This window comes from Meleagris gallopavo, chromosome 26 (genome assembly GCF_000146605.3).
Source record: "Meleagris gallopavo isolate NT-WF06-2002-E0010 breed Aviagen turkey brand Nicholas breeding stock chromosome 26, Turkey_5.1, whole genome shotgun sequence".
Classification (NCBI taxonomy): Eukaryota; Metazoa; Chordata; class Aves; order Galliformes; family Phasianidae; genus Meleagris; species Meleagris gallopavo.
The window spans coordinates 1,483,939-1,506,776 of record NC_015036.2 but is presented as its reverse complement, the minus strand read 5'-3'; the positions used below and the strand labels follow the sequence as shown (position 1 = coordinate 1,506,776).

The 22,838-nt window shown below is 44.5% G+C and overlaps 1 protein-coding gene across 5 annotated transcripts; it reads left to right on the top strand.

Annotated features, from left to right (window-relative positions):
- The first annotated feature begins 250 nt into the window (after window positions 1–250).
- Window positions 251–22,802, top strand: APLP2 (amyloid beta precursor like protein 2). 5 transcript variants are annotated; one of them, XM_010723595.1, is made up of 17 exons: window positions 251–574; window positions 1,758–1,887; window positions 4,655–4,767; window positions 6,264–6,439; window positions 6,958–7,175; window positions 8,783–8,950; window positions 10,962–11,077; window positions 11,286–11,360; window positions 12,553–12,711; window positions 13,122–13,250; window positions 14,716–14,815; window positions 15,375–15,545; window positions 16,146–16,179; window positions 18,944–19,025; window positions 19,824–19,898; window positions 20,331–20,486; window positions 21,277–22,802. In XM_010723595.1, the coding sequence occupies exons 1-17, from the start codon at window positions 266–268 to the stop codon at window positions 21,376–21,378; spliced, it is 2,313 nt and encodes a 770-aa protein (XP_010721897.1). In that variant the 5' UTR covers window positions 251–265; the 3' UTR covers window positions 21,379–22,802. The 5 variants fall into 5 exon arrangements, with proteins under 5 accessions (XP_010721897.1, XP_010721896.1, XP_010721899.1 ...); XM_010723594.1 differs by having other exon boundaries at window positions 18,944–19,028; XM_010723597.1 differs by lacking the exon at window positions 8,783–8,950 and having other exon boundaries at window positions 18,944–19,028.
- Window positions 22,803–22,838: the final 36 nt, after the last annotated feature.

The window sequence follows — 22,838 nt, the reverse complement described above, 5'->3', positions numbered from 1 at the left end:
AAGCAGTGCTGAGAGCTGCAGAAAGGAGTTTCTGCCAGGTGTTAATGAGATTACTTATTTATCCCCAAATACTGGGATGGAGAGCGGCTCTTTGAGTTCTTCAGACATCTGTTTTAGCTTTTGTGGGCACAGCCTTCAAGTGTGAATTACCCTTTGGTTTCAGGAAGCTGTTGTTGCAAAAATAAAATAGAGTTTGGAAAAACAAATGCATTGCTGGTGAAAACCTGGAGCAGAGACCATCAGCTTCAAGGAATACGGCTACAGAATGTATTTGCAAGACTTTGCTGAAGGAAGTGAGAGCTCTTTGCTGGAGATGCCGGAGCCTTTCTGGTGCTTTGAGTTGTTCTGCTTTCTGTCAGGTAAAGCAATCAGCTTATGTCGTTTTTCTTTGTCTTCACAGGCACTGGCAGCCAATGCTGGGACAGGGTTTGCGGTGGCAGAGCCTCAAATTGCCATGTTCTGTGGGAAGCTAAATATGCACGTGAATATCCAGACCGGGAAATGGGAACCTGACACTTCTGGGACCAAGAGCTGCTTTGGAACGAAGGAAGAGATTCTGCAGTACTGCCAGGAGGTGAGGATTGCTGTGGGGATCTGGCTCTTCACTGCTGCAAAGGAACTGGATTTGAATTTAACCAGTCAGCAGCGAGCTAACCCTGCAGGAGGGTCGTGTTTGACTGTCTTGCTTCTCTGAGCAGCCCTACTGCACTGCTGCCATGGAAGGGCAGCACAGAACTGCAGTGGAGTTTAGGAGTTACCTCTAGTTTATATCAGCACACGCTGCCCTAAGAAGGTCCTCGGTCCGTAGGTCAGGGAGGTATCACTGTTTTCAGGGTTTGGCAGTTAGACCAGCAGCTGAGCAGCTGGGAGCCTGACACCTATTTCAGCTGGAATGTAGTGGTATTGCTATCAGTGACATATGCATATCAGCCAGAATATTAGCCAAATATTTTCGCCAAAACGTTGGCTGTACTTTTAGGTTCTTCGTACTTTATTGTAAAGCCTTAATCTCCTTTCAGTGTGCTCCAGATACTGCAGCATATTGGCCTTGAAGAGTGTCTTTAATTACTCCATGGAGGTGACGAGCATGTAAAATACCACCAGGAATGTGTTTTTTTTTACTGGGAAGGTGATAGAGCACACTATGTCTGGACTGGAAAACTTTTAATACTGTTTTACAAGGCTGATGTAACGGGGGCTACATGTGCTTCACGTAGCGGAAACCTAAATATAAATCAGTGTCTGCACTTGAGAACTTGAGCAGAAATGTTAACAGGTTATAAATGGAGCAGGCATAAGGAAACCTGAGTAGTTAGGTGCATATTAGCTTGGCAAATGATGAGACAGTCTGAAGATGTTATTAGTCCTTATTATTGCTGCTTGCCCTCTTCCGGAGGGTATCACACTGTCAGTGCACCAGCCAAAATGGAAGGGGTAAAAATACTCCTCCTCCACCTCCGTGCAAAGCCAGAGGCCTCAGTTCTGTGCCCAGCTTTTGCCCCTAACCTGGCTTTCTCCTCCCACGTGTAAAGAAGTGGTGACATGTTCTGTTGCTGATGCCCTGTGTGATAAACAGCTGGGGGCTTTTTTATGTCTTCAGCTGTTGGGAGCTTGATCCAGAAGAGAATGTGTATCTGTGTACAAATTTGAAGTTACTCTTGTTCAGAGAATTGGCCTTGCTTCTTTTGGCTGAGAGCCATTTTGTGCATTCCTTGTCCTTTCTGGAAATAAATTTATCTGTGGTTCTTTTTAAACAGATGTATCCAGACCTTCAGATTACAAATGTCGTGGAAGCCAATCAGCCTGTCAGTATTGACAGCTGGTGCAAGAGGGGGAAGAAGCAGTGCAAGGACCACACTCATATCGTTGTGCCCTACAAGTGCCTGGGTGAGTGCACGACGTGCTTCCCTGCATTCTTGTGGGAGAGGGGTAAAGAATTGCCTCCTGGCTTCTTAGAGAACATCTGAGTTTATCAAGCTTCTCCCATATCGGGTTGCCATTTCCACATCCAACTTCCACTCAGATGGTTTTATTTCCACAAGATGGGACTCTGCCTTTTTCCAGCAGATCAACAGCTTGATAACAGCTGCACTGGAATAATGGTGCCTGGCGTGAAAAAGAAATCCCCGTTCTCTCTGCAACTGCCATAAAAACCTGAGGGCTATTGTATTTGAATATCACAAAGATACTGGGATTTAATACTCTGATCTTATTTTTGTGGAGCTTTAATATTTTGTTGCCTTGGAAACTTAAACACTCTCCCTGTTCAGGCTTCCTGCTTCAGTCTTGGCAAGAGATCTCTATTCTGTTTCAATGCCTATATTTAAACTTAGCCCTGCTTCTTGCAGCTATATCCTTCATCCCCAGTTTTGAACTGTGAAAGATATCAGATAAACTGTCACGGATTTCACTGTACTTTCCAGAGTCCATCCACCCACTGCAATCAGGCAGCACTTGTTTACCATGCAGCTTTTGACCTGTAGGCTGTGACTGGCACTGCTGCGCTGGTTTTCTTAATTACTGCATGTATGTCAGGTTAGCATGTGGGTTGGTATAAGAAAGCACAAGGAAATTCCAGAGGTCTGTGTAGGTACTGTTCTCCTGTATGTAATACCTTCCGCAGAGCATCAGTAAAAACTGAATTTGGTGTGGTTACATCCCAGGAGAAAGATGCATCTCTTTATAGGTGTAGAAACTCAATTGGAGAAGCAACCAAACCTGACTGATCAGACCGAGTACTGTGTTGTACTGGTGGGAATAAGGATGAAATCAAGGTCTATGGGTTTATAAGGAATCATCTGTTTTAAAAATAATCCTCTCCCAGGCGTGTTCTTCAGCTGGAAATTAACCTGATTTTGTGGCACAACCCTAAAATTGGAGAAGTACGAAGCTGTCTGTTAAAGGCTGTCACGCGTGTCATCTGCTGCAGTGCTGTGGGCTTGTGAGGCTCAGCCTGTCAGCTCTTTGGTTTTTACATCTGAGTTACAAGTCGTAAAATACATTTTTGTGGTCTCTATCAGTTTGCAAGCTGCTTGTTGTAAATGGGTGATGAGCACCTCTGGGGTATGCAGGGCATTTTTATTGTAGTCCAGCTGCATGTTTTCCTCCAGTTGCTGCTGGTGTTTCCCTTGCTGCATTAAGGAGCTGACAGTCTTGAGACAGGATCTTGCTGTCCTACTGTGTTTAACCTCTCCTGCCTCTCCCCTGCCAATGAAAGCTCTTTTGTATTTCAAAGGTGAAGAGGGGAGAGCAGGGCCCCTAGCACCAGCACCCAGCTGTAAAATAGAGGTAACAATAGGATGGTGGAAGTGGGGCTGAACTGGTGAGGTGTGAAGAGGCAAACTGCTGGCTGAGCTGCAAGGTGCCATGGGAACACCTCTTCTGGCTGCTCTCATTCTAAAAGGAGGAGGTTTTTTTTGATTAATAGTGGTCATCAGTGAAGTAGGTGTTCCATTAATGTGCCATGCATAGTGGTTTTCCATTTACAGCCTGAGATGAGAGAACTTCCCATGTCTTTCATTCCTATATTAGAAACAGGCTCTGTGGCAGCTGTTTATTAATGCTTGTTAGTTCTGATCAGTTTGAGTCTTCTGCCCCCAAAACCACGGCCTCTTGACTTTAAAGTTGAGTCAGTCTGAAAGGAGGAAGCTGCCCATCAGGTGTGTGAGTGTGCTGCTTTGCAGCGTTTGGACTGATGATCTTTTCTTACCCTTTTTAGGGTATCTAGGCATTTTCTTATTTAGAAATTACTGGAATTGGATTTTAAATCTGCAAAGAAAAATCTCAACTCTGAGAAAACGTAATGTTTTGCATTGCAGTGCTGATGTTTATTAGGAGTTTGGATTAAGTCTGATACTGATGCTAAACTGAGTTGTGGTGGATATTGAAGTTGAACAGTTAAATTCAACTGATGCAAAATCTGCAGGACAAACTGATATCTTTGTCCCCTTTCTTCTCAAAAGCAAGAGTCTGGTCTTGCAGCTGTGCCAAAATTTCATTGCGCTGGTGAGGCTGTGGTTATCTAAATGCTGGAATGCAGTGTGTTTGCTGAGTCTGGTTTTACTTTGTTTTTTTGGATTTATTTTGCTATCCTCTGTTTTGGGTAGGGCTGTCCGAGCTGGGGAATGTGCCACAGCTGATCTTGAGCTGAGCCATCTGGAAACCTGAAGAACAAAATAAACAAGACTTAATCAGATACCCAGATACTAAAAACATAGATAACACTTGTGGCACATAGAAATGTTCAGGATATTACAGCAACAGGCAGCTTGAACTAGCCTTGGTATGATACAGTTCATTTAGAGACTGATGATTAAGCGCTTTGAAAGCTTCCGTATGCAGATGCAATGTTCTCGAGGATTTGCATGAAATTGCTCCAGCAATTTATTGCCAATGTATTGCCTTCAGTTCAGGGTATGTGCAGGCTCAGCCATCAGCCCGTTCTCCTGTTCTTCTCCCGGAAATTCCAAGGCTGTGGTTTTTCCCTGCCTTAGCACAGATAGCTGCTGTGCCACGAATGTGCCTGCCCTGACCTTAAAGGCACTTAGAACAGAGCTTTGGGGACACCTGATTCTGCCTTTGTCTCCTGTAGGATGTTTGTGATGGGATGGATGGACCCTTGTTCACCTCCTTGTGGCCATCTCTTGTGTTTTAGTGGGTGAGTTCGTGAGCGACGTGCTGCTGGTCCCGGAGAAGTGCAGGTTCTTCCACAAGGAGCGGATGGATGTGTGTGAAAGCCATCAGCACTGGCACACGGCAGCAAAAGAGGTAATTGAGATGCTTTGGCAAGAATGTTTACCCTGGATACGTGCGCTTGGATGGCTGTGGAGCTGGAGTGTAATGGTGTTCATCTCTGGGGTCCCTCGTTCCCATTTTGCAGGCTGCAGCCTGAGGCAGAGCAATGAAAAAATGCTTAAAAGTGCTCAAGTGACATCAAAAAAGCTCTGTAGCCAGTTGAGTTAGGCAAGACTGTCCTAAGCAGCTTCCCAAGATCATGGGCTGGGATGGAGCTGGGAATTGAAGTCATATCCCTGGGGTGCATCACGCTAACTGGTGGCTCACCCTTCCTCCCGTGGTGAGGACAGTGGTCAGAGGATGTTTGGGATTTTTCATGCACATTTTCCATTAACGTTGTTGGTGCTGCTGCTGGGGATTTGGTTTGGAGTGCAATGTGAGTTATGTTGTGACTGATTAGTGAGGTTTTACATAAGAGATGGATTATCTTCTCAGAACAAATCTAGACCGTGGGGGCTTTGGGTGGTTTGTTATGTATGTTGGTTGGAGTTTTTTTTAAATCTGCCTAGCAAAAATATTACAAATTCTCTGTGCACCCATTTTGGCTGAGAGTAATTAAAAAAAAAATCACAGTTAAATATACATGTTTTAAATTTTGTGGAAAGAGTAACACAGTATTTAATTGTGACAGTGTTAGTAAATAAGAGGTTAAGGATGTACCAATTAAGCTTCTATTTCTTTAATTCCCTGGGAGAAAAACCTGTCTTAATGAAGCTGTGCTAGAGGAATTGCTTTTTAATTGAGGACAAACTTTATGTACAGAAAATATAAAGATCACTTGCTTTCAACAGATTTGTTCTCCAGAAATATTTGGCTCATTTTATATCCATGCTGTTTCAAAGCAAATCAGAAGAAAGTTCTGATCTACATAATAAAGCCTTTCTTACTGCATTTTTGTCTGCAGTGCCACAAAACAATACATTTCCGTAGTTCAAGAGAAATGTATAGACATAATGTCTAAGCATAGTTTGAATTGGGCTTTTTCTTGAATTATCCAATTGATTTTCATCTACAGCACGCTAAAATAATCTTGACACAAAGTGCAGTTGAGCAATTACTCATTTACTCATGTGAAGTTTAATAGATAAAGTTTAATGAAATGGCCAACCCAGGAAAGCAAACAGCAATTCCCTTTCTTGCAAGTGTTCTCTCCCTTGAGTTGGCACAGAGCACCTGATTATTTCTGCAGAGCTTAGCAGGGCTGTGACAAATGGGTGGTTGATAGGGGTGGGGCTGGGGGTTGTTCATTAACATCAGGAAGTGCTGCATGGCTCTGGATCAGAGACTTTTCTGGGGATTTTTGCTTATGCTACAGGTTTCAAATCCATTTTCTTGTAGTGTTCAACCTGGGGTCATACATTGCTGTTGTTTAGATTATTGGTCCTCCCATCATTGGGACCTCTGCTAGGCAAACGTTATTCAAAGTAAGGGCATGATCCTCATCTGCCACATGTGGGCTCCTCTTTCAGGCCTGTCTGACAGAAGGGATGATCCTGCACAGTTATGGCATGCTGCTGCCCTGTGGAGTAGACCAGTTCCATGGAACAGAATATGTATGTTGTCCCCAGACAAAAATTGTGGATGAGGCTCTGTCCAAAGAGGAAGAGGATGAAGATGAGGATGAAGACTATGACACTTACAAAAGGTGAGGTTCTTGATGCTCACACAGGTTAACAGCCCCGTATGTGAAGCTGCTGTTACCTGTTTTGCATAGGTGATGGGGTTTGAGAGGAGAATTTCTGTGCTTCTGAAATTCCCAAAGGAGAGTCCTGAGCATTAACACGCCTTGCAGGAGGATGAGTGACTTTTCAGTACTCCTTTTACAGCAATTGAACAGTCCCTTCTTTCCATCCTTAGTCAGAAAGACTGAAGGCTGCAATAGGTATTTCCCCACAGATATTGCAGGTTTGACCTTACTGAAAAGAAATTGTTAAATAAACATTAGGAGCTCTTTACTGAGCTAGAGACATGGAGTAGCTCTGCCGGTAATAGCTGGGCTGTTGAGTCCCATTGCTGGGGCTGATCAGCCATCAGTACACTTATTTTATCATCTTTGGTTTTCCTAAAGTAGATGAAAAGAGAGTCATTATTCTGTTATGCCAAAGGCTGGCTGCTAAGGAGCTGGCTCTGCCTTAACTCCCTAACTTAACTTTATCCCTTCAGTGAATTCCCTACAGAGGCAGGCGTAGAAGACTTCACAGGAACAGCTGTGGAGGAAGATGAGGATGAAGAAGACGAAGGGGAGGAAGAAGAGGATGTGGTGGAAGATCGTGATTACTATTATGACAGCTACAAAGTAGATGATTACAATGAGGAGACCACTACAGAGCCCACCAGTGACAAGGCTGTTTCTGAAAAAGAAGTGAGCAGTGATATGAAATGTAAGTCATGTTCTGGCCTCCAAGCTCTTCCTTCCTTGTACTCGTGTTGGCTGTCAGTTGGTGATAGATTTTTGATCAAGTCAGTAAATGCCACTTGGAAGTTTTATTTGCCAGATAAGTTAGCAAACAGAGGAAAGCTGATGATGCTTGTGTTTCAAGTGTTGAAATTAACTCTCTGGAGCACGGGCCATATGTTTCCAGATAAACAGCAGAACTGCTGGCAGAAAGCCCAGTGTTTGGCACACTCAACAGGCACCTCCATGAAGGTGCAGTGTTGAGTCAGAAAATCATATTGGCATAGGCTAATTTTGGAAAATCTGAGAGACATGTAGGGTACACCTTGAATTACTGATTTTGGGTGGGTACCTTGGATTTTGTGCGTTATACCCAGATTACAAAAAGGAAGCTTAAAGTGGCGGGGTGTGTTCTGCAGAGATGGTGTTGAAGCTGCCCTTTGAGACTGAGGATGATAGTTGGTGCCCCACTTCCAGTCTCCATGTCAGACAGTAATAGCCTTTGCATGAACCCTTCTCTTTTCACAAAAGAAAGAAAATGAGCACAATTGGTCCACTTTCATTACATAAGTATTTGCAGTAGCTCCTGCTAAGTGGTCAGTGCCATTCTGAGGGCATCTGTGTTGCAGTGTCCTATACTTTGCATGTCCAAGTGTCTGCAGAGAGAAGGAAGAGCTAAGAGGGATTGAAATTCAATTAGCTACAGATCACTGAATCGTTGCCAGCAGTTCTTGCATCTTGCTGGTAAAATGCCAGCATGCTGCAGATAATTTTCCTTGCTAAAGCAAGGCTTAGGTCATACATGTACAGAACTGTTACAGATCTGCAGATGTTGAGGCAGATTTGGAACAATTTGACTGGAGTGTTTTGGGGGTACAGTCTGTTTTCTTGAAGCACCATGTACAGCTGCTGACTTACACAGCGTATCTGTTCTCTTGCCTCAAAATAACCCACCAGCTTACATTGCCTGGTTATTGTGGAGCAGCCCTCGTCCCACAGCTATCTGGACTTTCAATATCTAGTGCACAGCCTTCAAAATCTAACAGCTCTAATTGCCACAGCGATCATGTTCCGTGTGCTTAGCCTGCCTTTTCACTTGCTTTTACACCTCACCTGTGAGACACTGAGCATCTGTCCAGGCAGAGTGCAGTGGAACAGGACGTCGCTGAATGCGTTAAGCAGCCCTAATGGGTTTTCTCTCCATCATGCTGGTTTTATGCAGCACAGGCCCTACCACTGGGACACCCAAGACATAACTCTGGCATCAGCAAAATAGATCCTTGCTGTTCTAGTGCTAGCCAATGTGAAATTACTCTTGTAGATGAAAGCTGCGTGTTGAGACTCTGGCTTGGGTAGCCTGCTGCTATGTGCTTGCTGCACAGCAGCGTGTGTAGGCCTTTCCCTTGCAGACCTTGTGGTGAACACTTGTCAAATGGTAGGAACCCCCCTCAAACTGACGAAAGCCCTTTGATGAAGGGCTGACGAGCCCAGATGTCCAGAAGGAGGTGTGAACCAGAGCCACCACTGTGTTGTACGTTGCTCGGCACGGCCTGTGTTCCTCACCAGCTCACATTCTACCCCGTCTCCACACAGCTGTCTGCTCCCAGGAGGCGATGACAGGGCCCTGCCGGGCTGTGATGCCTCGTTGGTACTTCGACTCTAACAAGAGAAAATGCATTCGCTTTATATATGGAGGCTGCGGAGGCAACAGGAACAATTTTGAGTCAGAGGAGTATTGTATGGCTGTGTGTAAAAAGATGAGTAAGTCCTGCCTCCCACTGGCCCCTTTGCAGCTAGCTATTGTCTGTCTGGCGTTTGGTGTCTCTTCCTCCTTGCCTTGGTCAAGAGAGGATCCGTGTGTAGCCCATCCTTTTGGTTCTGGTGTCTGTCCTTTTGCAGCAGTCTCCTCTTGTCTCTGCTTCTCGAGGTCTTTAGGTTTGACTTTCATGGGGAAAAGTGGTTCTGGTCCCGTGCTGTCTGTCCTCACCATCGGTCTGCAGCTTACCAAGGGCTTGGTTATCTTCTGCATCTATAGCAGGAGCCAGGGGCTGTCTCTCACCTTTTGTTATGAAAGCACTTACCTTTCTGCATAATGGCTTTTTTTTTCCAAATATATGGAAGAAAGCACTCTCTTTCCCCAGTCACATTGCTGTGCATGTGTTTGACTAGTCAGTCCTGAAAAGCTTGCCGTTCTCCTGGAGGTGGGCGTTTTCTTGCTATTACATTTTCAGAAAACATCAGTGAAGTAGTGTAGAATTCAGATTCCCACTTTCAGCTCGGTTTGAAATATGAATCACGATTCAATCCCTGCATTTTTTTGAGAGCTTGAGGTTTTTGGCACCAATTTCAACTGGCTTTTATGTCAGATGATAAAACTACCAAAAACATTTTAACCTCCTTATTAATCTTATTGTTGAACTCCAGCACTTCCACTTCAGCTACCATTAAAGCCTTTTGAAAGGCTTTTTGTGTTATCTGGGGCTTGGCACTCTGACTATACAGCCATAATCCTGTTTACAAAATGGGCTTCATGCAAGTGCTTTAGATTGGGCTGATCTAACTGAAGTGGTGAAATAAAAGATGTGGATGTCAGGAGCTTTTTTATACAAAAGTTTGTCCTGTTACAGAGGGATTTGGGGCTGGAAAGAGTCAGAGCCTGGTTCAGAAATGCCATGAGCAGGCCCAGAGCACAGTGCAGGTCTGGCATTGTCCTTGCACACAGCAGTGATGCTATGTTGTATGTTGCCATCCTTTCATGCAGTAATTCTTCCCCCCCTCCATCCCTGGTAAGGGGAAAGTCTGTGGAGTCCATTGCCTGCTAAACTCTTCCCCTTCATTCATGCCAAAGCAAAGGTGACTTTTGCTCAGAAGCAGGCTGTCTTCCAGTGAAGCGTTGGAGGTTTTATCTGCTCATGTTAACAAAATGGTTGAAGGGTTACCTTAGCTTTCCCATTCTGCTCTCTGTCTGTTAAAGGGCAGTGACAGAGCACGTCCTGTTTGCTGTAGATCCTTTCAGAAATGGCTCTGGGATGTGGTATGTCTAAAACTGTAGCACAGAAACCTGGTTCAGTGTTTCCTCACTGTGGTGTATGGAGCACAGAGCTCCCGTTGTGGATTTTGCAGGATCTTGAGACTGTCAGTTCTGAAATCCTATTTCTCCCCTTGTTGGATTTGAATGTCATAAAGATGCAAATCGTCCCGATTATTGGACAAGTCAGTTTGTCTCACTGAGCCTCCTTCTGTTGCTGTCTTGTCTAATATCATTGCCTGTTAGTCCTGTATGGTGCATCTGCTATGGAAGGTAGGTTTGAAGTGTTAAAATACTGGGTGGTGTTTTGTGCAGATCTATTGTCGGGCTCCTTAATCATGTTAATGATACCTGGAGCCAGCTTGTCAGTGAGCAGCTAATGCACAAAATGTCATTTAAACTATTCAGAGCCAATGGGAAAGGGAAAAGAGCACAAGTTCTTTATTCTGCAGTGCAAGTCACTCTGTTCCTGGAGCTGAGTAGTGCTGGTCTTAAAGCTAATGAGAAGACCAAACAGGTGCTGGTTGTCATAGTGCATTACTGTGCGTTTGGGTGACATAACTGACTGATGTTGTGCAGTAAATTGGCAGCTTAGAGATGGACTCCTGGTAGGTGGTGGCTCAGCAGGCTCCACCTGATGGATTGTTAATCCTTCAGGCATGGAGATTTCTCTCCCTGCTTGTCTTTTACAATCCAGGATCACAGTTTTCTGAACCTCCACTTATCCTTACCCTCTCTTTGCAGTGCCAACTGATGATGTGGATGTGTATTTTGAAACCCCTGCTGATGACAATGAACATGCCCGCTTCCAGAAGGCAAAGGAGCAGCTGGAGGTCAGGCACCACAACCGCATGGATCGGGTGAGCATTTGGCTTTGGCCTTTTGTACTGCACTGTGTGGCTGCTGCCCCTGTGCTTCTGGACAAACTGATGGCAGGCTGACTTTCCAGTCGCTGGCTTCTGTGAGTTTCTTAAACTTGGCCACAGCGTGGCTGTTGGATTATCTCTTCTCTGAAGATCAGATATAAATGTCTGTCTTGTTGACCTGCTCTGTCCTTTTCTTTCTTAGGTGAAAAAGGAATGGGAAGAAGCAGAGCACCAAGCTGTAAATCTCCCCAAGGCAGAAAGACAGACTCTCATTCAGGTAAGAGTTGAAGGGCCTAAAGAAGAAACCTACAGGTGCTTGGCCTTCATCTTGTCAATAAACTAAGCGAGAGATACCAATATTCAAAGCCAAAAAATGACTGAAATGGAAGAGCAACTTTCCAGTTCTGTCAGCAGTTGCCTTTTAGAGGAGATTTGATTCAATTGCATGTTTTGTTCTAGAAGTTGGAGATGATCCGATGTTGTGCCAGGTCTGTTCCTAAGCCACGTAGGAGGAAGCTATCCCACCCCCAGAGCGGAGCACCAGCAGAGCCAAATTGTAACTTCAGACCTTCAGCCTGCTTTGCACTGAGCAGCGACCTCACAGCCCTGTTCAGATAGGCCCTGGTGCTCTGGTCACACATTTCCTGTTTGGGCAGACTTACTGAAAACCACTTAGACAGCAGATAAAGCTTGGTTTGCTGCCAAAATGCCAATCTTCTGCCTTATGAGTAGAGTTCAGTTAGACGATGAAGTTAATCAGGAATATGCTTTGTATGGCATTGTTAGAGGCAGACTCTCCTGGCAGTGGGAAACAGATGAAGTTCCCTCAAACCAGTGTACAAGTAAGTGACTGACTGGATTATAAGCCCAGTTTGGATTTATCTTGGAACACAGGTCTCTCTCCACATTGTTCAGCATAAGCTGCTGTTTGTAATCTGTACAAGTCCAGAAGAGTTTTCCATTGTCTCTGATGAAACATAACAGTGCTTAATGAACATTTCTGGCTCTTTTGGAGATTCGGGTTCTGACCTTTCTACCAGAATGTGCAGAGATTTGATCTGAAGGCGTGCTGATGAAAACTTCCTTATGCAATACTTTTGACTTTTGCAAATTCAGATTAATAGTTTTAGAGCGAAGGGATCAGTCTTGTTCCTGTATTACAAGGTTGAGGGAAAGAGTTAATATTACATCATTTGTTCAGTGTAGTCTTGGTCTCTCAGCTCTGAAATAATCTTCGTGTGCAAGGCCATGAACCCTCTTTGGACCTTCAAAACGGGTTCTTTAGGAAGCTTGGAAGGTAAATTGTTAGTAGTTAACTCACAAATACGAAATCTGCATCAAATCTGTCAGTTCCCCTTTCTCCTGCTGTAAATGTCTAGGACACGCAGTGTGACAGGCTCTGTTTATTCTGAGGAGTTATGTGAGAGAGATCCTGAAGCATGCAACATTTTATCTGTTCTTTGTTCCAGCACTTCCAGGCAATGGTTAAATCTCTGGAGAAAGAGGCAGCAAGTGAGAAGCAGCAGCTTGTGGAGACTCACCTGGCTCGTGTGGAAGCCATACTGAATGATCGCCGTCGGATTGCCCTGGAGAACTACCTGGCTGCCCTGCAAGCTGTCCCACCACGAGTGAGTTCCTTTGCAATGATGCTTTACAGTGAGGTAGTGCTGGGTGGAGTGAAAGGTGGGAATGGCTTGGTGAGGAGGCTGTGACCTGCTGGGTTAGAAGCTAGGAAGAGGTTTTCAGTAAAGCTTTCTCCACTGTGGCTGTTCCTGCTGGAGAACTAGCTGTGAGTCTCCTGATTGACTCACTCTATTTTTTGTCTATTTAAAATCACTCTGCTTTCTTTAGTGCTCGTAAGGCACAGCGTTCTGAATCAAACAGACGTAGGGAAAAAAGGTCTTACATAAGGGGTTTGTACAGATCTGTCCAGTAGCGAAGCAGGTTCACGTCTCAACTGCTGTATTTCAGTAGCGATTTTTATTTGAATCGAGTGGATTTGAATTCTTCCCTCTCACCATCCCCCAAAATCCTGCAGCCCCACCGCATCGTGCAGGCTCTGAAGCGCTACGTCCGTGCTGAGAACAAGGACCGTCTGCACACCATCCGCCATTACCAGCATGTCCTGGCAGTCGACCCAGAAAAGGCTGCACAGATGAAATCTCAGGTATAAGAACATTTCTATCAAGGGAGGCATTGTTACCCAGCAGAGGCTCTAGCAGGCATGCGTCAAGTCCTCACGCGAGTTTGCTGGGTACTATAGCAACTTGATAGGCTTGTGTGGAGATCTCCCATTCTGTATGCATGCTGCCTGCCATCAGATACTCTGCACAGCTTTCTTCAGTGCATGACTCAGTGTTTTAAAAAATAAAAATAAAAATTGAGGACTGAGGTTCTACTACCTTGGAGGTCCAGGGATTAGGATTAGTTTGGTGCCATCTTGATGTGTTTCCTTTTTTTGAGTACCCATGAAATTATTTATTGGAGACTTGGTCATCTTTGCGTGCGCCTTCATTTCTTTAAAGAGCTTTTCATTGCTTTCAAGGCAAGTGGTATACCTTCAACTCTCATCTCTCTGCTGCTCTACCACTGATTCTTGCTTTCTTCTTGAGCTGCATGTCCTTAGAAAGATTGATAATAATTGTGATGTTTACAAACTGTTGTTTGGCTTACGATAAAGAATATACACAGCATTCTCAGAGAGAACTTAGCATATCAAATGCAGTCTGTCCTGACCCTTTGTTCTGAAGCTGCCAAAGCCCAAGAGGGAGTGTGTGAACTGTATTCTTAAGCTGAAACCTCAACAGTCCTTAATTTGTTCTGAAGGCTGCAGTGTCAACAAATCGACATGTGAGGGATGTGGGTGGTACAGTTCAATTTCCATTCACTTTACTTTTCAGATGCACTTTAAGCTCCTCAATCGATTCCTTTGACTGACAAGCTGCCACATGTAAAATTAAATTGCTTTCATCCTTGCTTTAAAAGGTCAGGTACACATTAGACTGTAAAAGAGGTCCATTCAGCTCCTTAGCTTTCTCCAACATTTGGCTGTCTGTATTAATGTGTTTCTTGGTCTGCGTGATCCCTGATTATGCAGCACCCTCTGCAGGTCAGGCTTGACTTCACTGGTGAATTTAATACACGAGGGGAATGTGATTTGTGGTTGAATTTATTTCTTCAAATGAAGGGAGAAAGCTGTTGCCAGTGAATGGGTGTAGTGGGTACAAGAAACGTGTAACGTGTCCTTTGTTCTGAAAGGCACCTTTGTTCTGAAAACAGGGGATAAATAATATTGTATGCTCCCTTTTCACAAATCTTTTCCAGTAGTCAGGAATGATAATCCATTTAACAAAGCACTTACTTGAAGTTGCAGCATGAAATGAATTATGGCTGTATCTGGGATATGGAAAACAACCATCTTGAGAGCTTCCAAGGCAGCTGAGTCCTCTCCCTTTCTTTCTTTCTTTCTCTCTCTCTCTCTGGGCTAGATGGACCAACAGAATGGTCCCATTCTGCTGTCTGTCATAGCAATTCCTCTAGTAGTAGGTATTTTATTAAATAAGTGGAGTATTGGTACCAGTAAAGTGACTGGCAGTCTTTGCCTACTCCAACACATTCGTGTGTGTTTGCAGGTGATGACACATCTCCGTGTGATTGAGGAACGGATGAATCAAAGCTTATCTCTGCTCTACAAGGTGCCGTATGTGGCTGAAGAAATCCAGGATGAGATTGGTGAGTGTCTTTGTGCCAGCTCCCTTAGCACTGTGTTAGACTAGGATCGCTGCCTTGGAAGTGAAGCGGACTGCTGAAAGATTGCTAGCTCCCTTGAGGATGCCCTAAACAACAAGCACGTGGGTGTAGACACAGGTACTGGAGGGCAGATATTCCGTGGGTTTTGCAACACAGCAGGTCAGAGCAGCTTGTCCTAAGAACTTTCACTGTCTGTGTCAAAGTCAACAACAGTCAGAATAGCAAAGCTGTCATTCAAAGGTAGATGGAAAAAGAAGCATAAAAATAAGTAGCAGCTTTCTTGTTTTAAAGGGTTTTAATCCCCTCTTGCCAAAACCTTGGGCCACATCAAGCCTCTGGACTCTTATTTGCATGTTTTTCTGGCGGGTACCTTTAGTGAGCATTCCAGATGAGACCTCGGTGTATGCAAGATAAGATAACCTGGCAGCTCAGAGGAGTGTTTGCCTTGCAGCCCTGCATCAGCTAGTTCAAACCATCTGCCCCTTTCTGTTCCTGCCAGGCTTCATGCAGTTTGTCTAAGATTGCCTCTTATTCCTTTTAGATGAATTGCTTCAGGAGCAACGTGCAGACATGGATCAGTTCACGTCGTCCATTTCTGAATCCCAGGTGGATGTCAGGGTGAGCTCTGAGGAAAGTGAAGAAATTCCCATGGAGGGCAAACCCTTCCGTCCGTTCCAGGTGAAAACATTCCCAGCCGTGCCTGAAAACGAAGGTATGTAGCACTGAAGAGTTGGGTTCACTTGCTTGACAGAACATAGGCACTGCTTTCTTAACTGCTAGGGCAGCTCAGTGGCACAGGATGTTCCATCCCTTGGAGTCATTGAAGAAGAAAGCAGTTTCCCCAGCCTGTGTACGCTCAGACTGTGTCCATTTGGAAGAAGTAGTGCTGCTACAGATTTGCACTGAGCTGCATTCTTGGTTTCCTGATTTTGCTCGTTGCAAAACTGTTTTCTCTCTTTCCATTTTGCAGGAAGTGTTAAGTTTTACTCTGTAGCTTGATTCTGGAATTCACAGTCACTGTTTAACCAAAAAATTCTTGTGTAAATCTTTGTGCCATGACCTGCTGAAGGGACACTAGAATTTTTTTTCTTTTAATACTTATCTCTTTTATTTTTTATCAGCGAGTGTTGGCATCTGGTGCGTGTGTGTGTATTTATTTTAAAAACGCTTGGAGAGAGTCCTGAGCTTAAAGAAAGCTGTAGACTAAAAGCTTTTCCCAGGGTCTGAGTCAGAAATCACGCGCAAGCCTTTTTTCCTTTCTCTCTTAATCTCCTTTCTCTGCTATTTTTGTTTTTGTTTTCCCTCCTGCTAGATCCTCAGCCGGATTTGTACCATCCAATGAAAAAGGTTGGTTCTAAGCTGCTCCCTCACAGTGCTTCTATCACTCCTACCTTCTCTGTGTGCTCGATAGCTTCATTTTAGTTTCATACTCACCTTTATTTTCATTTCCCTGCCCTCATTTAGTTTAGTAACCTTCTGTTTGCTTGTTTAGGCCTAGTGTTAAAAAAAAAAAAAAAGCTAGTCTGAATATCCAGTCGGTTCTGTGTGTTCCTTTCTGATGGGCTAGCAGGTGTCTCAGAATACACAGATTAACTTCTTTGCCCTCAAGAAATGTGGGCTTAGCAGCCTGTCTGAAGCCGTGCAGTACTTTATATCTCATTGTCTGTACTCAGATACTCAACACTTATCAAAATAAACCAGGTAGTGCAGGTGTCTGAATAGTCTGAAGGCTGTTCTGCACCTGACAACAGCACTGCCCTAGGGATCTGAGTGCAACGCCAGTCCCAGGCTGTATTTCCCAGCTAAGCACCCTCTAGGCACTGTGGAAGATGTGTTCAGGAGCAGGTAAATAGCAGATTCCTTCTTTGTGTTTTCTCTGCATCTCTTTTTCACAAGTAGCATCTCTCCATACGAGCAAAGTCCTGTGTGATTATCTATTTCTCCTTGAGCTCATTATTGATTGTGTAGTAACAGTGTCTGGCTATAAAGGGGCTGACTGGGCTCTAAGAGGGGCATGGAAATATTGATGTTCAGTTAAGTTCTGTGTCACAGATACAGTCTCAGGTAATGATCCTGCCCAGCTGAGCTGCTAACTGAGCCAGTTCCCAAAGTAGCAGTGGAAGGCTGGTTGTCAGAATGCTGTTGCAGAGCAGTGGCACACGTGGGGGCTAAAACAGTTGCTTTATTCTGCCTTTGATTCCGTATGCGTTGTGCAGAATTTCAAAGCCAAGGATTTTGCTAATAGTCATCCAGTGTGAGCACAGATAACTTTGTAATGTGGTAAAGACCAGACAGCTAGAAATTGTTTGCATTACCAGTATTTCTTTACAAAAGTCACCTTCATCATTATGGAGCGATGCACAACTGACCGCACTGGAAAGAATTATGACAGTCTTTAGTTGGATTCTTGGTTGATGTGCTGTCTTAAAGATGATAAGTATAGGCTGTCCTTCTCCCCATTTGGGTAAATGGAAGTTTCTGATGATGTGGGGACAAAGGTTACATCCTACATTTCCCCCTTCTTCCTCTTTTCATTGAATTTCTCAACAGCTGCCAGGAAGATGTGCTTATTTTGTGTGTGTGGTTACTGTGGGTTGGTTTTTTCTTTCTTTTCCTAAGAGGTATATAACCTAAACTGCACCTTAGAGCTCCACAGAACTGGGTCTGTTTCTGGGTACAGCACCGTGTGACAAATAGCAAAGCTCAGTGCAGCAGCTGAAGTCTCCAGAGCTGGGAGTGTTTTGTGCTGGTCCTGAGAACTGAGTGAAGCAGCTGTAGGCCAAAAGCTGGCACAGTAGTTCTCTTAAAAACTATTTGTGTCTAGTCTGTCCAGAAAATCCAAATCATTGACTTCCACAATAACACGAGCTGCTCCAGCGGCCGTGGGAAGTCAGACTGGCAGTTGTGGCCATGCTTGGAATCTGATTACAGTCTCCAAAGAGCTGTGAAGGGAAAGGGAGTCAGCAGAAGTCTAGATGCTCCTTTTGGGAGGAGCTGGAGTGAAACATTGGTTTCCTTGGCATTTTTGTGCAGTAAAAAGCTTGTCAGGGTAAAAACTTGCCGTAGAGCCAACTGCCCTTTCCTTTGCATCCTGTCAAAGAACATGTGCCAATTTCAGCACTGGCTGACGTCGTGTCTCAGGCAACCTGCAAGCTCAGCAGCCTGTGAAGAGGTGCACACAATCACCTGCAAAGCATTGAGTGCTGTAGTAATATTTTCCCCCACTTCATGCTGCTCCTTGGAGGGACCTGCCTGTAGCTTCCCTGCCTCCTGGGTGTGGATGTTTGAAGGACATCACGTGCATACTTGCAGTCTCCTAACTCGTTATGTGACAGCGGGTCGGAGTATCCTGCATCAAATTGTTGCTGATCTATTTATAAATGCTTGAGATCAAAACAGTTTATCAATTAACAGAAGGCTGCTCTGTATATTCTTTCAGCATATAGTAGTTCTAGCCTAGAAATGGGTGAGTGATGTTCTGGTACAAAGTCTAGTGTAGTGCTTTGCTCCTCCTTTGCCCTGGGATTTATCATTTCTGGGCTCATGCCGGATTTGGGGCAGCAGCTCATCACAGAGCTGTACTGGATGACCTTGAGATTCCCATTGCTGAGATGCTCACTGATGTGCTCGATTCCAGAAGAATGGATGATGCTGAGCGTGCGATTGAAAGCGCTCCCTGTGTGCTGGCTGCCAGCAGAGAGGAGAAGTGTGCTGCCATCACGGGTCACGTTGGGGTGGTGGTGACCCTGGGTGACACTTGCAGAAAGGAACTGCACACTCACAGTTTGTGTTATATGTTGTCTTGGAACTTCTAACAGCAGTACTTAACAGTACGGTGTGTCTGAATTCACACTTCGGCCTGTTTTGGTGAGTCCTGTCTGCTTCTCTCATTGCCACCTCATTTCCCTTCATTAACAGAACCTCCCTGATCACTTGTCACTGTAGCATAGCTTATGAGCTCCCCTTCTGACACAACAGCATGAAGACAGCTTAATAATCAGCGGTCCGTGCGGTTAGATGCAGTAGCTGTGGCAGCTCTACAGAAGTAGGTAATCCTTCCTGCGTGGTGCTGAGGGCTGACTGATGGTCCCTGCCTTGCTCTTCTGGTGCAGGTTCTGGCATGACTGAGTTGGATGGGCTGATTGGCGCTGAAGAAAAAGTGATTAACAGCAAGAAGAAGGTGGATGAAAATGTGGTGAGCCCTCCACCTTTATTTTATAAAGCAAAGCCTGCCGCGGGCACTAATTAATAGCAGTGGCTTGTTTTCATTCCTCCTTCCTGCTAACAGAATGCCAGTGTATTCACTGTCCATATGGTGTGGGGGAGTCAGTTTTCTGACTATTGTAGGCTCTTAATACTGATTAGCATCAGAAGGGTGGGAGGGTGAGGGAAGGAGAGAGATCTGGATCTTTGGCAGTCTGAGCTGGTGAAGTGTCTGACTTAGTAATTGCTTTCCCAGAAAGAGACCCTTTGATATACCTTTGTTTTAGCTAGGTAGCTTTCTGTATGAGTACACTGAGATGCTGTTGTCTTCCACCTGTTTTCCCACACACTTTTCATGGCAAGATAGGCCTCACCTCATCAAGGTAGGTGATCCAGTAGGCGTAGCTCTATCTGCAGCATAGCAAATTCACTCGGTCATAATGACAGCTGCCTTACAGCAGTTGCGTGGCTTGAAAAAGAAAAAGTTGATTTTTGGAAGCTTTCTTTCAAAATCATCCTATAGCCACCTGTTAAATGACAGAAGTGCTGTGTGCAAGGCGTTTTAATTCAGGCCTTCAGTAGTCTAGACTCCCAAATGGTTGCAGGTATTTTCTTGGTCGGCTCTAAAAGTTGGAGATGATCCCACGCTTTGGAGAACAGGGTAGAATGGTAGGTGGTTCTGAGCCCTTGCAAGTATTCATCAGAAATCTCTTGTCTGGCTTCATGTTCCTTCTCCCACCTGTTTATTACAGCTCCTTTCATAAAATGCTTTTGTGGCTGTTTTCAGGTAATTGATGAAACCCTCGATGTGAAGGAGATGATTTTCAATGCGGAGCGCGTTGGTGGGCTGGTGGATGAGCCGGTATGTACAGATCTGAGGGCAGTGATGGCTGACCTCCTAACGCTGCATTTCGGTTCCTGCATGTTACCAAATTCCAGGGCGTGTTGACAGTGCTCTGGGAAGTCGTGCAGAGCGTAATGCAGTATGGCATTCCTGCATAAAGATAACAGTGAAAGCATTAGATGCTAACTCAACTCTTTTGTTGCAAGAGTGTTTTGTGGGATATGAAAGCACTGTGGGTCAGTGCTTGTCTGGAATGCCTAAACGGGGAAACAATTTTGTGTTCATTGTCGTTTTGACAGAAGGGGATTAAATATTTACACTGCCACATATCATGTCTTGATACCACAGCTGGTTGAAGGCCTTCTGGTGGCCTCCTTTTAGGTTTGCAGTCAGCATTGCAGATCTCACATCACTCCTTTTGTGCCTGATCCGTTGCTGTCTTCCTTACAGGATAATGACAACTCGCTTCGTGATGACTTCAGTTTCAGCAGCAGTGCCCTCATTGGTCTGTTGGTGATTGCTGTTGCCATAGCTACTGTGATAGTCATCAGCTTGGTGATGCTGAGGAAGAGGCAGTATGGAACCATCAGCCATGGAATTGTGGAGGTGAGAAACCACTCCTGCTCCATAACTGAGGGTGAAAATAGTCAGCATTGAATCACATGCTGCGTGTAGGGGGCGAAGATGGCAGTAGGTGCCAAACCATCAGCTGCTCTGCCCTCGGCTGGATGGGGTTTCACAATGCCCTTGCTGCCATCTTTGTCACTTATCTATCAGCATGCAGGTAGCACTTGTCAGCGTGCCACGCTGGGGCCTGTCACATCACGGTTGTATTCACTTATCACAAGGAATTCAATTAGGCATCCCTGTCTGGGTCAGGATAGGATTTAACAGTAAAAGAGCTTTTGAGGCGATATCTTTAGCAGGGGAGTCAGTCAGTCAATCTGTAGTAATTTGTCCTCCCAGCTAATATAGCAACTATTAAGAGTGTGATCAGCAGAACACTGAGAAGCAGTTTTTTCATCATCCTTCAGCTCCCAAAATGCACATTGCTAATGGCAGATTAATGGAGTCTGGGAAAGCTCCTCTTCCCCTTTGCTCAGCGGATGAGGGAAGTGGTGATGACCACCGTAATGAGAGAAATGAGTCCCAAATTTGTCATGTTAGATAACTTATTAGAAATCTGGGGAGAACATCCCCAAAGAAGCAAGGGAGTGCAGAAAGCACTAACACCTGACTGAGGAATTCTGTTCAGCAAATAATTTTTGTAGTTTTCATTTTTTTCTATTTCCTGCTTGCTGTGGTATTTATCCAACCTTCTGTATTAACTGTCTTGCTGCGAAGTAAGGCCTTTTGAGTGCCTCCTTTGACCAGAAATCATCCTGTCTGTCCAAAGGTTGACCCAATGCTTACCCCAGAAGAGCGGCATCTGAGCAAGATGCAAAACCATGGCTATGAGAACCCCACTTACAAATACCTGGAGCAGATGCAGATATAAAAGAGATGAAGATACAGCAGCCCTGATCAGGGAAGGAGCAGGGCAGAAGGGCCAAAGTGGTCCAGCGTTTTGGATCAACTACTGACCAACCGTTGCTTCAAGAGGACTTCATCTTACATTCAGAACTCCTGGATCATTAAGACTATAATTACTACTGTAGAGTTGCAATTTCCATTCTTTTAAATGGGTGAAGAAATGATAATATAACAATATGATATATAAATCTCCTTAAATGGGAAAAATGGATCTATTGCAGATATTTGACTGAGATGTAGTTTTCTTTTTTTTTTAATAATCTGAAAAATACCAGTTCCGTTGTACTGTTGTCTGATACAAGCTCTATATATATAAAATGGGAAATGTTGATTTTTATTTCTGATAGACCACCTGTATATTGAGGGTCATTTGTACCAGCCTGCCTTGTAAAAAGGAGACAGCTGTGGCTCTTCATTCTGGCTTTTATATATAAAGCAGTATTTTTGGTTTTTTTTCTTTTTTTTCTTTAAGTGAATTTTGCTGAGAGTTGCAAAGAGATTAATTTGGAGATAGGAACTATGACAGCATAAACAAGGAAGGAATTTGGAATGGCAACGAACAAAAATCCTTAGAATGAGGGAAAAAAAAAGGAAAAAAGAAAAAACCCATCCTCATACACCAGTAATGAGCACCCTGCTGCTTAGCAGTGTGGGCTCTAGGAATCAAGACTCCCTGGAGGCAAGGAGTTAAAAGGCTTCTAGCATCTCTGTTTATAGTTACTCTAGTGGAATGTTAGAACATGGTTTGTGCATACTGGGGTCTGCACATTCCCCTTTCAGATTCAGTTCTGCTTTAGAGTTGGAAGTTCCTGGTATTGAATTTAAATCCTCTGTTCTCAACCAGTTTCCTTCAGTACTCACCTGGCATTAACAGCCCCTTTTGCTACTACTTTCTAATTTTCCCCAGCTCTCCTGCCTCACCAACATGGTAAGTAGTTAAAGAGGTGCAGTGTTTCGAGCCTTTGCATCTCTTCCTGTGCTGTTGGGCTGTAGGCATGGCTTTGGGTCTTTCCCAGAATGACAGATCCCTGTGATAGCACCTTGGGAGCTGAAGAACGTGGGGAGAGGAGAGAGGGATAAGTTGGGAAAGGGATTCTGCCTGCTTTAAGGGAAATTGGATGCAAGGCCCCGAGAAGAACAAAAGGGGTGTTGTTCTGCTCACCATCTTGTCTTTGTAATGCTTGTATAGTTGGTGTTAATGCTCACGGCTTTTTTAAATCTGGAGGTTCTGGTAACCTGTGGTGTATTTTTTCTATTTCTCCTGTGACTTTACTTTCTTTTCCCTTCCATGTCTCTTCCCACTATGCACAGATTTACCTGCAAACTCCTTAGTGTGGTCTGTGGGGAATGTACAAAGTTTAAACACATCAATAAACACTTTAACTTCCAGATTGTTTGCTCTCTTTATTCATGGTCTTGCCTCCC

Coding starts and splice junctions, on each gene's coding strand:
- APLP2 (XM_010723594.1), top strand. CDS start 266: ATGTATTTGCAAGACTTTGCTGAAGGAAGTGAGAGCTCTTTGCTGGAG. Junction 4,768..6,263: donor GGCACACGGCAGCAAAAGAG/GTAATTGAGATG, acceptor CTCCTCTTTCAG/GCCTGTCTGACAGAAGGGAT. Junction 20,487..21,276: donor TCAGCCATGGAATTGTGGAG/GTGAGAAACCAC, acceptor GTCTGTCCAAAG/GTTGACCCAATGCTTACCCC.